The sequence below is a fragment of the Lutra lutra genome, chromosome 13, assembly GCF_902655055.1.
Source record: "Lutra lutra chromosome 13, mLutLut1.2, whole genome shotgun sequence".
Lineage (NCBI taxonomy): Eukaryota > Metazoa > Chordata > Mammalia > Carnivora > Mustelidae > Lutra > Lutra lutra.
The window spans coordinates 6,328,109-6,342,650 of record NC_062290.1 but is presented as its reverse complement, the minus strand read 5'-3'; the positions used below and the strand labels follow the sequence as shown (position 1 = coordinate 6,342,650).

At 42.9% G+C, this 14,542-nt stretch overlaps 1 protein-coding gene across 5 annotated transcripts in view; it reads right to left on the bottom strand.

The window, feature by feature from the left end:
- Window positions 1-14,542, bottom strand: part of SPATA6L (spermatogenesis associated 6 like) — a 51,941-nt gene that overhangs the window by 27,943 nt on the left and 9,456 nt on the right. For 4 of the 5 annotated variants that reach the window (XR_007122404.1, XM_047700912.1, XM_047700911.1 and 1 more), the window contains exons 4-5: window positions 12,388-12,429; window positions 859-983 (exon numbers count right to left, since the gene is read on the bottom strand). Coding sequence is in view for 4 of the 5 variants with exons in the window: in XM_047700912.1 (XP_047556868.1) it covers window positions 859-983; window positions 12,388-12,429 (167 nt within the window). In the remaining variant the exon portion in view is untranslated. The remainder of the gene's footprint in view (window positions 1-858; window positions 984-12,387; window positions 12,430-14,542) is intronic. The other variant, XM_047700913.1, reaches the window with a different exon arrangement.

The following is a 14,542-nucleotide window of genomic DNA, read 5'->3' as shown; positions in this document are numbered from 1 at the left end:
ATCTGCCTTGGCTGACAGGAGAGATATCACAAGGAAAATAACATACCAGAGGAGGGGCGCCTGGGTGGCTCAGTGGGTTAAAGCCTCTGCCTTCAACTCAGGTTGTCATCCCAGGGTCCTGGGATCGAGCTCCACATCGGGCTCTCTGCTCGGCAGGGAGCCTGCTTCCACCCCCCTCCTCGCCTGCCTCTCTGCCTACTTGTGATCTCTGTCAAATAAATAAATAAAATCTTTAAAAAAACAAAAACAAAAAACATACCAGAGGAAAACTCAAAAGCTCAAAAGAAATGAGAGGCAGCATTATTACTCTCACGACTCTATTTGCTTCCATTATCACTACAGAAACATCAAGTCTTTCCGTTAATCTGCATTAAGAGGAGGGGGGAAAGCATCCTTAGAAGTAAGTGACAGGGGGCGCCTGGGTGGCTCAGTGGGTTAAGCCGCTGCCTTCGGCTCAGGTCATGATCTCAGGGTCCTGGGATCGAGTCCCGCATCGGGCTCTCTGCTCAGCAGGGAGCCTGCTTCCTCCTCTCTCTCTCTGCTTGCCTCCCTGTCTACTTGTGATCTCTCTCTGTCAAATAAAAAAAAAAAAAAAAAAAAAAAAAAAAAAAAAAAAAAAAGTAAGTGACAGTATGAACAAGGCAATGATTTGGCCTGATAGGTTAAGACACCCACACCTCTCGGATCAGCAGTGGGAATCAATATAATCGGGGTTTTGAATGGGGCATCTAAACGGGGCCACTAGGAGTACCAACTGAGATGCCATGATCTGCCCAAGAACAAGCCCTATCAGAAATAAGATGTCCAAGTCCCAAGAGTTTCTCCCCACTGAAGTCCGGCTGGGCGTGAACCACTTACTGGAAACCCCGCGATCGTCTTCATGAGCACCTCCCGGCACATCCTAGGGAGCGAAGGTGTCAGCTTGGGTTCAGGGAAAAGGAAATCCCGTGTGTTTTCTTCATAGCAGGCCAACTCCTCCCACACTAGAAAGAAAGAAGAAGAGCCATAAGTAGATTTACATTCTCAAAATGATCTACATTCCCAGGTTTAACAAAATAAAAGCTCAGACAGGTGACAGCTCAGATGGCACTCAGCTAAAAATAGACATTTTGATCAAAGCACCTGTAATTCAAGAAGTGGAGTAGAAGAGACTTCTACTACTTCTTATCTCATGGATCATTTTTAAAAGCCTTCCCACGTCATAACAGAGAATGAGAAAAAAACTAAAGGATTGCTCTGCTAAACAGAACAAAGAGAAAAAACTCTTTTCATCCATCCATCCGTCTGTCCATCCATCAGTGCATCCACCCATCCTTTCCTTCAACGATGTTTTCTAAGGACACATCTTCTGCCAAGTCCTAGGGATAGAACAGGAACAAGGCAGACAATGCCCCATTCGTGCAAAGGTTACAGCGTAGACTGGGGGGATGGGAGGGTGGAGGTCAATGTGTCCTCTGATACAGAGGTACCAGCATCACCGTGGCCCATAGAACAGCCAAAGCTGTGGTTCTTAGCAGGACTGCTACCAGCCACAGGGACGTTTCCAAAAATTTGCATGTTAAGATGTCCTGCGATGTTCAAGACGTTCCTGCACAACATTCTAACATCATAACATTCTTTCAGGTGAGAAGCTGTTTTGTAATTGGCCGAGCCTGGAACCTCACTGTTACATATGAACACGGAGCACTTGCTTTGCATGATCTTAACATACACTGAATTTTCAGGAAAGCAGCTACCATGTAAACTAAGGGTCAATTGTACGTGGCTGTGTTCAGCTCTTTACTGAGACGCAACTGGCATTTTGAAAATCATGCCATGTCTAAATACCTCCTTACACTCAATGTTTGGGTATCAATACCAGCATTTTATTTTCAACCATTTTCCTTTTATTTCTCCTTTGCTGCAACTGAGATATTATACCGTTTGCCGTGATGTGTGTGAGCTGGTTATATTAACCATGAATAGTATCTCAGGACAGCAAAGGGATGCCACAGACCACGAGTTCCCCGAAAGAAGATCTCAGGTCTAGGAGGGCTGAGAGTCACCGCACTGAAGGGCGACTACTGGCGGAACCCTCCTTGTCTACACAGCAGGTGCTCCACGAAAGGATCAGACCGAGAGTGGGCCCTGCACAGAGTACCGCTAAAAAAGAAACCAGAGTCAGTGAGACGGCTTAGCCGTTTGGTGACTGCCATTTGATTCTGAGAACTCTGATGGGGTGTATTTCTGGCACATCAGTGGGACGAACAGCTGACATTGTCAAACGTGACAGAGTAATGTCTTCCTACTTATTCTGCTCAGCACAAACGCTTGGGCTCTAATAAGGATCAAAGGGCAAAAAGAACGCATTATCTCTTTCATCAGGAAATCATCTTTCCACTCCTCTCGTCTTGTCTCAGATGTGCACCAGCCACACGGACTGACGAGCTGTCTTTCCCTCCTCCACTACGTACGGACTCCCTCACCCCACGCTGCTCCTTCCAGAATGTCCTTTCTTCTTTCCCATTTTCAGTGAGATCCCATTCATCTTTCAAGTTTCACCTTAAACGTCTCATGTCTCCAAGGTAACAGGTCAAAACTGAACTCTTGAGTTTTTCCCACAAGTAAGCTCTTCCTTATCCTCCCATCAGAACGAGTACCACAAGCCTGAGCCAAAAATCTAGGATTTACCCTTAATTTCACTCACTCCTCACGTGAACCCATTAGCTAGTCCTGTAGACTCCATCTCCAATATAAATCTAAAGTCTGTGTCCTCTCTCCACCCTTACAGCCACCAGCCGGGTCCCAGCCCCACCACCTGCCTCCCGGACCATGGCCAACGCCTCTGAGCTGGCCTCCCTGCTTCCGCTGTCCCGCTATCAGACTCTCCTCCATATACTGCCATGTTATAAATACATCTCATTGTACCTTTCCATCTTCTTACAACCTTCCAATGGGCTCCCCATCCTGCTAGAATAAAACCAAAGCATCTCACCCTGGCCTTCAAGACTCCGCCCTGCTGCCCTTCCTGCTGTCCTTCAGACACACCAAGCTCGCCCGAGTTCTCCTGTCACGTTCCTTCCCCAGATCTCTGCACGGCCGGCACCCTCCTCCCCGATGAGGGACCTCAGTTGAAATGTCATCTCATCAGACAGGCGGGACCCCAACCTAAAGAAGCCTGGCACTCCCCACCACATCACCCTATTTCACTTTCTGCCCGACAGGTAGCACGAACCAAGACTGGCATCACACCCGTGTTTGTGATCTCCTGTCAGTGCTGGGACCGTTACATTCATTACCGCATGCCTGGCAGGGCCTTCCCCTGGAGGGCTGTGAGTGTGGGCCGGTTACCAGCACGCAGCCCAGCCAAGACCACCTCACCCAGAAGGGGCTATTCTGCCAGCATCTCTCATAGGCCCCTGCAGAGGTCATTAAAGATTAACTTCTAAAAAAAAATTTTTAAGGTTTTATTTATTTATTTGACAGAGATCACAAGGAGGAAGAGAGGTAGACAGAGAGAGAGAGAGGCACAGAGAAGCAGGCTCCCCGCTGAGCAGAGAGCCCGATGCAGGACTCGATCCCAGGACCCTGGGATCATGACCTGAGCTGTAGGCAGAGGCTTAACCCACTGAGCCACCCAGGTACCCCAAAGATGGACATTTTAAAGATTTCTTTTTTAATCTATTTATTTAGAGAGAGAGCAACTCCCACTGAGCACGGAGCCAGACATGGGGCTCAACATGGGGCTTGATCCCAGGACCTCGAGACCACAACCTGAGTCAAAACCAAGAGTCCGTTGCTCAACCGACTGAGACACCCAGGCACCCCTCAAGAGGGAGCTTGTACAACTGCACTTCAGGTGGTCAGAAAAGAGGCGCGTCGGGCAGCCTCCTGGAGCTGCCCCCAAGCAGATGACATGAAAGAACTTAAGGCTCTGCTTACATTAGGTGCTCAGTTAGCAAAAGTCGTTGAGACTCAGCTTCCACCATCGGAAGAGGAGGAGACAGACTGAAAGTCCTCTAAAACCTTTTCAACTCCCACCCTTCATTCATTTCCCAACCACTTCCTGTCCAGTTTTTCAATCTCTTTTCATTCATAAGTTCCAGAAATATGCACTGAGGACCTACTGTGTGCTGGGAGTTCTAGATCCTGGGTGTATAGCCGGGAACACATGGGTACAATTCCTGCCCTGCCGGAGCTCACGGTCCACAACTGGTAAACAGTTACACGAATGAATATACGTTGTACACAGATGATAAAGAGGAAGGTGGGGGGCAGTTCTAAGGTGAATCTCCCGCTTTATCCCAGCCTCCTTTTCATCAGTGCTCCTTTGACAGTGCTCTTTTGGTGATGGGCATGATGTCCCACCTCTCTGGCCAGAGACTTCCTCCAGTCAGAGACCTCGTAAGTGCAACCTGAAAACAGGCAGTGATGTGACTGTCTCCTCGCCCATCACTAGCAATGAAACACAGCTTTCTTTCTACTAAAGCCTGTGGCACGGTGGTTAAGAATTGTTTCTTGGGGGGGCGCCTGGGTGGCTCAGTGGGTTAAAGCCTCTGCCTTCGGCTAGAGTCATGATCTCAGGGTCCTGGGATCGAGCCCCGCATTGGGCTCTCTGCCCAGCGGGAAGCCTGCTTCCCTTCCTCTCTCTCTCTGCCTACTTGTGATCTCTATCAAATAAATAAAATCTTAAAAAAAAAAAAAAAAAGAACTGTTTCTTGGCTCAGACAGAGCGGGTTCAAATCCCTGCCCCACCATCTACCAGCTCTGTGACCAGGAGCAAATTACATAAGCTCCTAGTTTCAGCTTCCTGTTCAGGAAAACATAAAAGTCGTAATAGTCCCTGCCCCCGGGGCTACTGTGAGGGCACATGACATTTAGAAAGTGCCGACAACACCACCTGCCATCGCCTGCCTGCCGCCATCAGGACCGCTCCATGCCGCCAGCCGAGCAGAGGCCCAGCGCCACCCTGCTCTCTGGTCATCACGTGTTTTCGATCCCATGCTCCTGCTCAGATAAACCCCGACATGCGCGGTGAGATGCTCTCCACGCTGGCCTTCTCCTTTCTCCTTCCATAGGTTTTCAGCCAGCTCTCGTCACTGCATTCAACATGACAACTACTAAATCACGATTCGTGGATTTAGCAAGAATCAAAATAAAAATAAAGAGGTCGGAGACTAGGAGGCTCATCTCCTGTCTTGGAATCACAGGAACAGAGAGACTGAAATTGGAGAAGAGAAGTAAAAGGCTATGTGTCTCAGTTCTCTCTCTCTCCCTCTGCTTTGGTCATGTTCTGGAGTCCAAACTGCCACCCAGTGTGCAAAGGCTGGCATGGCAAGGGGGGACACGGCAGCAGGAGCCTCGGCCATGCATCATAAGCAAAGACACCCGCTCAGCGATCCCCCTAGGCCAAGGGAAATGTCTGGCAGAAATCGGTGTTCTTGTAGACTCAGACCCAGACATCATCAACGCCTTCAGTGAGAAACTTGTCCCCCAAAAATGGAAAACAAATGAGTCTTCAAGAAAAACGGTCATTTTCATAACCATGCTGTTTTGAAAATCTAGCCTCTGCAGAGCATATCAGAAGTTACAGCTTGCCCATCTCATGTGACACCTTCTGTACAGAGGAGGAGACCGGCTCTGTGAGCAGGAGGCACGTAGGACACCACGCAGCAGAGTAGGAAATCAGACCCATATTAACTGAGGCAGGAGGAGCTCTTTTGTTGGGGATGCCTTGTGAACACCCCTACGAAGGATAAAACGAAGTCTGATAGAAGGAACGGGCGCCCACTGAAATAGCATTTTACAGCTGGGCGGAGCCTCCGTGATTTCTCCCAGAGGAACACATGGGTAAGAAGAAAGCCCCAAGCTCCCAGGCAAACAGGATTACACTGCTGCCCCCCCCGTGTCTGCTGGCTTTTTCTCAGCTTTTGTAAACATGAATGTGGTGGTGGGCGGGGGGGTCCTTCATGGCTTCTAAGCCAAATCATGGGACCTCTTTAGCAGTAAAGCTATATGCAAATCTGAGGTACTCGTGTCATTAACATAATGGTCATAATGTGTCTTTTGACTCTATGTGTTTCGGAAAGCGGTGCAAATGAACATCAAACAATAAAATAGGGGCACCTGAGTCGTTAAGTCGCTAATTGTCTGCCTTTGGCTCAGGTCATGATCCCAGGACCTTGGGATGGAGCCCAGTATTGGGCTCCATGCTCAGCAGGAAGACTGCTTCTCCCTCTCCCACTCCCCGACCCCGACCCTGCTTGTGTTCCCTCTCTTGCTGTGTCTCTCTCTGTCAAATAAATAAATAAAACCTTTGGGGAAAAAAAAAAAAAAAAAAAAAAAACAAGGGCGCCTGGGTGGCTCAGTGGGTTAAAGCCTCTGCCTTCGGCTCAGGTCATGATCTCAGGGGGAGGGGATCTTACAGCGGGGAGCCTGCTTCCCCCCTCTCTCTGCCTGCCTCTCTGCCTATTTGTGATCTCTCTCTCTCTGTCAAATAAATAAAATCTGTAAAAAATAAAATAAAATAAAATCTGCAGCAAAATGAAAAGCAAAAGATTTCAGCCACATGAAGGATGGGTCCACGTGAACTTAAATGTGGTCCTGGGACCCCACAGTGCAGCCTACATGAGACAAATCATTTTTGCTTAATTATCCAGCATCAAGAACAAAAGGAGAGCCAAAAGGGCTCCCTTACCACCGTTCTTCCTGGAGCCACGGGCATGATACCAGCAGCCCAGCATGGGGCATGTTCTGAGCACATCTTAATACACAGATGTTGGACCAGTCAACAGACCAATCTGTAATGCATCTGAAGCCAAGTGAAATTATTTTTATCAGTTTTAATTTAATGCTATTAAAAATTACAATTCGCAATACAAGGACTGTAGACAAAAGGAAAGTAAGTACCATATGGCCTCCATTTCACATCTGAGTAGCTTCTGAGTTATAACCCGTCTGCATGCACCCAGCCTCAAGGTTCTCCAGTCAATCATCATTGCCTTGAACTACTCCTGCAACCTTCTCACAGATATTTCTGGTCATATGGTAATCTAAGATACATTAAGTTTTAAAAAGCAAGGTGCAGGCTATTGTACATTCAATCAGTATGTATACTAAACATACATATATTAAATACTAAATATATAGAGTATGTTCACGTATACATGTGAGTATGTATAAATGTATTTTAGATTTCCTTGAATACACTAAATGCATTACGTATACATATATCTGAAAACATCTAAAAAGCAACACAACAAATTATTAGTAGTAATTATTGTCAGAGGTTGTTGATGAATGTGGCTTTTAACTATTTTATAAACTTTTTGTTAGTTAAATTTTTACAGTAGTAGTATTTAGGTATTGGGTTACATTTTTTTAATATTTTATTTATTTATTTGACAGAGAGAGAGAAAGGACAAGCAGGGGAAGGGGCAGAGGGAGATGGAGAAGGAGATTTCCCACCAAGCAGGAAACCCGATGTGGGGCTCGAGCTGAGGACCCTGAGATCATGACGTGAGCCAAAGGCCAGATGCTTAACTGATTGAGCCACCCAGGCGCCCTAGATATTGGGTTATTTTTTAAAGCTTCTTATAGAATTTAAAAAGACCAAAATGGACCTGCTTCTACTTCATTAATACTGAAATATAACTTGCCAGTTTGCATTGATAGATGCTTGAATATAAAATTAGGTCAAAAAAGAAAAAAAATGGAAAAAAATTGAATACCCTGATTTTAGCCTATCACTGAAAAATATTCAGTAAGAGTTTCTGAAAAGCAGGTAGAAAGCCTCTCTGATCTTCCCTCTGTTCTCCCTAAGAAAGCCCTGACATTACGAGACTGCCTATCCTTAGATCCACACAGGGTGGGGTTCCTGTTTTCAGGGCCTGCTTCTGCCAAAGAGCCAAGAGGCAGAAGAAAGAGCTATAGACTTCTGGGACCCACGACTAATCAGGGACTGTGTCTTGCTCTGGGGAGAGCCCCAACAGGGCAAAACTACGATCCTCAAACGGCCTCCAAGGCTACATCTGCTTTAGCTTGTGGAGCTGTGAGACTCACTTTCCTTCTCTCACACTTTCTTAAGAAAACAAAAGATTCAAACAATAAATAATCAAGGAGGGCCTGGGTGGCTCAGTGGGTTAAAGCCTCTGCCTTTGACTCATGTCATGATCTCAGGGTCCTGGGATCGGGCCCCGCATCGGGCTCTCTGCTCAGCAGGGAACCTGCTTCCTCCTCCTCTCCACCTGCCTCTCCACCTACTTGTAAATCTGTCTGTCAAATAAGTAAATAAATAAATTTTGAAAAAATAAAATAAAATATCAAAAGAATACAACAGAACAGGAGACATACATATGCATTATGCATAACTTATTAAAACTTCGATAAAAATACCCCAGGAATGTATACCAAAGTGCAACGTTAACATCCAGACATCACTCCACAAGGAATCAAAGGATGAAATGAAAGTCATGTTACACAGAAGAAAAGCAAGAAACAAATCATGGGAAAATGGAAACTTTTAAGAAGTAAATTTTAAATTTTAGGTTGTCACAAATCTAAATCACATATCTAAAAAGAAGGGGCCAGCACATATAGTAAAATATATTTTGAAGAAATTATTTACTTTGCAAACACAATAAATTCACATAATATCCAGCAGCAGCTAGGCTTACGGGCAAGGGGCATCCCACAAACTACTGAATACAGTAATAACGGAAACTTGCTGGCGATCAGCTTACTCCCAGGTGACAAGCTACAGATGTTCAGTCTAGTACAGTTGGCCCCCCTTGCCCACAGTGGATTCTGTTCCAAGGCCCCCAGTGGATGCCTGAAACAGCAAAAGTCCTCAGTCCTATATACACTACGTTTTTCCCTAGGCATATCTACCTATGATGAAGTTTAACTCATAAGTTAGGCTTAGTAAGAGATTAACAATTATAACTACTAAGAAAATAGAAAAATTATAACAATATACCGTAATAACAGTCATGTGAATTTGGTCTGTGCAAGATCACCCTTCCCATGATGATGTGATTTGATAAAAGGCCTACCTGATGAGAAGAGGTGAGGTGAGTGACTCAGTTGTTAAGCTACTACTGACCTCCTGATAATGTCAGGAGGAGGGTCCTCTGCTTCTCAACCATGGTTGTTGCCATAGGTAACTGGAACCATGGGAGCAGAAGCCCAGATACGGGAAGACTATACTGTAGTTCTATTCTTTACAAACATACCAAGAGAAAAAAAATGATTTTTTATAAATACGTAAAAGACAAAACCTAAATGTTTAACAGTATCAATTTAAGGATAATTATACTACAAAAGGGCACCTGGGTGGCTCAGTGGGTTAAAGCCTCTGCCTTCAGCTCAAGGTCATGATCCCAGGGTCCTGGGATGGAGCCCCACATTGGGCTCTCTGCTCAGCTGGGAACCTGCTTACCACCCCCCGCCTGCCTCTCTGCCTACTTGTGATTTATCTCACTGTCAAATAAATAAATAAATAATCTTAAAAAATAAAAAGGATATTATACTACAATGGAAAAACCCATAGCTATTGAGAATGAGAAACCACAGCAAAACCCCAAATACTATGTCTCTATTGTTCATGGACTTACAATAACATGTAAGTAAATTAATGAAATTCTTTATTGTCATTAAAAATAATGATGTTCGGGGCGCCTGGGTGGCTAAGTGGGTTGAGCCTCTGCCTTCGGCTCAGGTCATGATCTCAGGGTCCTGGGATCGAGTCCCGCATCGGCCTCTCTGCTTGGCAGGGAGCCTGCTTTCTCCTCTCTCTCTCCGCCTGCCTGTCTACCTACTTGTGATCTCTCTCTGTCAAATAAATAAATAAAATCTTTAAAAAAAAAATAATGATGTTCATCTATGCTTTTAGAAATGCCAGTGCAACAGTCTTCTATCATGGGGAGGCCAAAAAGAGAAGAAAGTGTAAGTGACACTATTATGTAGAAATTCTTTATCTAGGTGTTGTTCTGTCCACAGAGATATAGCAAGAAACAGGCTCACCAAATTATAAAGGTTTTCTCATCATTTGGGAATGCTTTTTGCAGCAAGTAAAAACTATAAAGATATTTTCACTTTGGGAGGAGAAAAGGCAAAAACCTGTAACAGTAAAGATCAAAAAGGAATTAGAAATGGTTGAGTTTTAGGGCGCCTGGGTGGCTCAGTGGGTTAAGCCGCTGCCTTCGGCTCAGGTCATGATCTCGGGGTACTGGGATCGAGTCCCACATTGGGCTCTCTGCTCAGCGGGGAACCTGCTTCCCTCTCTCTCTGCCTACCTCTCTGCCTACCTGCCTACTTGTAATCTCTCTCTGTCAAATAAATAAATAAAAATCTAAAAAAAAAAAAAGAAATGTTTGAGTTTTAAATATTCCCTCCCTCCCTCTCTCTCTCTCTCTCTCACACACACACACACACACACACACACACACACACACACACACACTAAAATCACCAGGTAGGGATGCCTGGGTGGCTCAGTTGGTTAAGCATCTGACTTTGGCTCAGGTCATGATCCCAGGGTCCTGGGATCAAGCCTCTGCATCAGGCTCCCCTGCTTGAGGGGAGTCTGCTTCTCCCTCTCCTCTCCCTCTGCCCTTCCTCCATCCTTGTGTTCTCTCTCTCACATAATAAATAAATCCTTTTAAAAAAAAATAGACACACAAAGCAAAGGTACAACAGGAAAGTTTCCTCCTAAAGTCCCATGATTCTAGCAAGCATTTTTTCTGTAAAGGGCCAGACAGTTAAATATTTTAAGGTTTGCAGACCATATGGTCATAACTACTCAACTCCAGCATTAAAATAAAAAAAGCAGCCACAGACAATATTTAAACAAATGAGTATGGCTGTGTTCCCATAAAACTTTATGGGCAACAAAATCTGAATTTTATATAATTTTCACATCATGAAATACTTAAAAAGTTTTTTCCAACCACTCAAAAACGTAAGAACTGAAGACAGTTTGGCAGTTCCTTAAAAAGTTAAACACAGAGGGGCGCCTAGGGTGGTCAGTCAGTGAAGCATCCAACTTTTTTTTTTTTTTCAAAGATTTTATTTATTTATCTGACAGGGAGAGACAGACAGTGAGAGAGGGAACACAAGCAGGGGGAGTGGGAGAAGGAGAAGCATGCCTCCCACTGAGAAGGGAGCCCGATGTGGGGCTTGATCCCAGGACCCTGGGACCGGAACCGAAGGCAGACGCCCAGAGACTGAGCCACCCAGGTGCCCAGCATCCAACTCTTGATTTGGCTCAGGTCACGATCTCAGGGTCATGGGATCGAGCCTTGCGTCAGGCTCGGAACTCAGCATGGAATCTGCTTGTCCCTCTCCCTCCCCCTGCTTGCATGTATATATGTGCTCTCTCTCGCTCGCTCTCTCTCTAATAAATAATTTTTTTTAAATTAAACATAGAGGTACCATATAACACAAAAATCTGCTCCTACGTATACACCCAAGAGAACTGAAAACATGTACTCACACGACCACTTGTACATGCATGTTGAGAGCAGTGTTATTCATAATATTCAAACAGTGGAAACAACCTGTATGTCCACCAACCAGCAACAGCATAAGCAAACTTTGATATATCCGTAAACTATGAGCACATCATGCAGCCCTAAAAAGGAATGAAGTAATGATCCATGCCACATCATGGTTGCACCTTGAGAACATGCAAAGTGAAAGGGGGTACACAAAAGGCCACAGATTGTCTGAGTCCACTGACATTAAATGTCCAGAACAGGCCAATTGACAGAGAAAGTAGATTAGTCACGGCCAGGGCTGTGGGAAGAGGGAATGGAGAGGCACTACTAAGAACTACACATTTCTCTCTGGAATAAGATAGTGGTGACTGTTGTACAACTCTGTGAAGATACTAAAGCAACTGAATTATACACTTGACAAAAGTGAAATTTGTAGTATATGAACTAAACATAGAGTATATGAATCTCAATTTTTAAAAACACAGACATTTAGCTCATGACTCATACAAAACAAACTGCAGGCCGGATTTGGCCTGGGGCCTATAGTTTGCCAACCCTGTTCTAGCATTTAACACAGAAGCCAGCTTTGGGTATTACAGACCCACACGTGCCCCATAAATTAGAACAAAGCCAAAGGCAACAACTGGAAAGAGACTGAGCCAAGATTTTATTATTTGATGATAATTAGATAAAGTTATGAAAAAACAGAAAGTCAAATGCCTGCTCACGTTTACTGCCACCAAACCCATAAAGTTATTTTTCCAGGAATGGACAGAATTCAACAGACCAGTGGGGGAAAAAAGGGAGTGTTCTAGAAAGCACAACTTGTAAATACCAATCCATTCCGTCATGCCAAAGTCCTTTCAAAATAAAATAAGCAACTTTAGAAATATATTTACTGGCACATTACCTGGAGGTACTAGCTGTATTAATTCAAACCTGGTTAGGAAGCCTAAAAGGGAAAAAATGAGATTTTAACACTTAGAAAAATTGCTGGAGTTGTTCATTAATTGCTAAGCTTAAGACTGCCGTAACATCCCATCTACATTAATAATAATAATAATAATAATAATAATAGGTGCTGTACCAACAATGGTTTAGGTATTTTGAGGCCCAGTAATTCAAAGGCATGGAATGAGAGTAAATGGTATTTTATGCCCTGATTTTAATATATTCATATTTTAATATATTCATGAGTCAGTGACATAATAATCAATTTCTCATTTTTAAAAATTCACAATACAACTGTTGTCTATTAACCTATACAAGTTAATCTTGCTTTAAACAGTATACTCTCGGGGCACCTGGGTGGCTCACTGGGTTAAGCCTCTGCTTTCAGCTCAGGTCATGATCCCAGTGTCCTGGGATCACGCCCCAATTCAGGCTCTCTGCTCAGTAGGGAGTCTGCTTCCCCCTCTCTCTCTGCCTGCCTCTCTGCCTACTTGTGATCTCTCTCTCTCTCTCTCTGTCAAATAAATAAATAAAAATCTAAAAAACAAAAAACAAAAAATAGTATACTCTCTGACTGCATAAATGAGACATAAAATATCACATTTTTTATACTTCCTGAGTCCAAAAGGCATTTATAGAGTGAGCCCATGTACAAAATCTATAAAGACAAGAATAAATTTCAAATCTTAAAGTAATTTAAACATAAATGGTATTAAAAGTGGTTATATATAAAAGTGGTTTTATATATATATAAGATATATATAATATATATTATATAAATATATATCTACATATTATTATATGTAATATAAAATATATAATATATTTATATTATATATTATATATAATATATAATATATTTATATTATATATTATATAAAATATATATAATTTATATATATTTATATATATAAAAGTGGGTATATAAAAGTGGTTTTCACTTTTCATAAAGATAATTTGTTATCTTTATGAAAAGTGAAAACACTTTAAAATAGATAATATTGGTGACAATTATAGACACTTAAAATTACTAATACTGTATGATATATTTGAAAGTTGCTAAGAGACTAGGTCTTAAATGTTCTCACAATAAAAAAGAAACGGCATTGTGTGATGTGCTGAGTCTTAGCTATTGCTGTGGTAGTTATCATTTCACAAAATTTAAGTGTTTGGAATCCACCTATTGCATACCTTAAATTCACACAATGTTATACATCAATTATGTCTCAAAGAAGCTGGAAATACATGAAAGAAAAGTAAAATTGCCTTTTTGTGGACTTATGAGAAATATATGAGTGTATGAGGACAGAATTTTAAATGCCAAGAAACTTAGCAGCTAAAATAGCTTGTAATTTTAGGTTTACCAAGTAGGGAGAAGGAGTATCTTTGCCAACCATCACTCCAATGGTAATATGAAGCACTTCATTGTCTCAGGCCCCAAATTCCTTACATTCGACTAATTCTCACCACACCCCACGTTCATGGATTGGAAGACTTAATATTGTTCAGATGGAAGTATTCCCCAAGCTGATTCACAGGCTCAGGGCAATGCCTATCAACACCCTAGCTGGCTTCTCTGCAGAACTGACTTGCAGATCCTAAAACTCACATGGAAAGCCAAGGAACGCCAAATAGCAAAAACTGCCTTGAAAAAAGAACTAAGGTGGGGGACTCACATTTCCTGATCCAAATACTCTTATTAATATATGGCACCAGGGCAAATGCATATCCAGATGCAAAAGAATGAAATTGGACCCCTACTTCATGGTATTTACAAAAATCAGCATAATATGTGTCATAGGCCTAAATGTAAAAGTTGAAATTATAACACTCTTAAAAGAAAACATAGACATAAATCCCTGTAACTTGAATTAGGTAATGCTTTCTTAGCTATGATATTAAAAGTGCAAATAACAAAAGAAAACAGATAAAACAGAACTCATCAAAATTTAAAATTTTTGTGTTTCCAAGAACACCGACAAGAAAGTGAAAAGATAGTCCAAAGAATGGAAGAAAATACTTATCCATTGTACAACTGATACGGGACTTATATCTACAACATACATAGAACTCCATATATTACAAGTCTATTACATAATACAACTCAATAATAA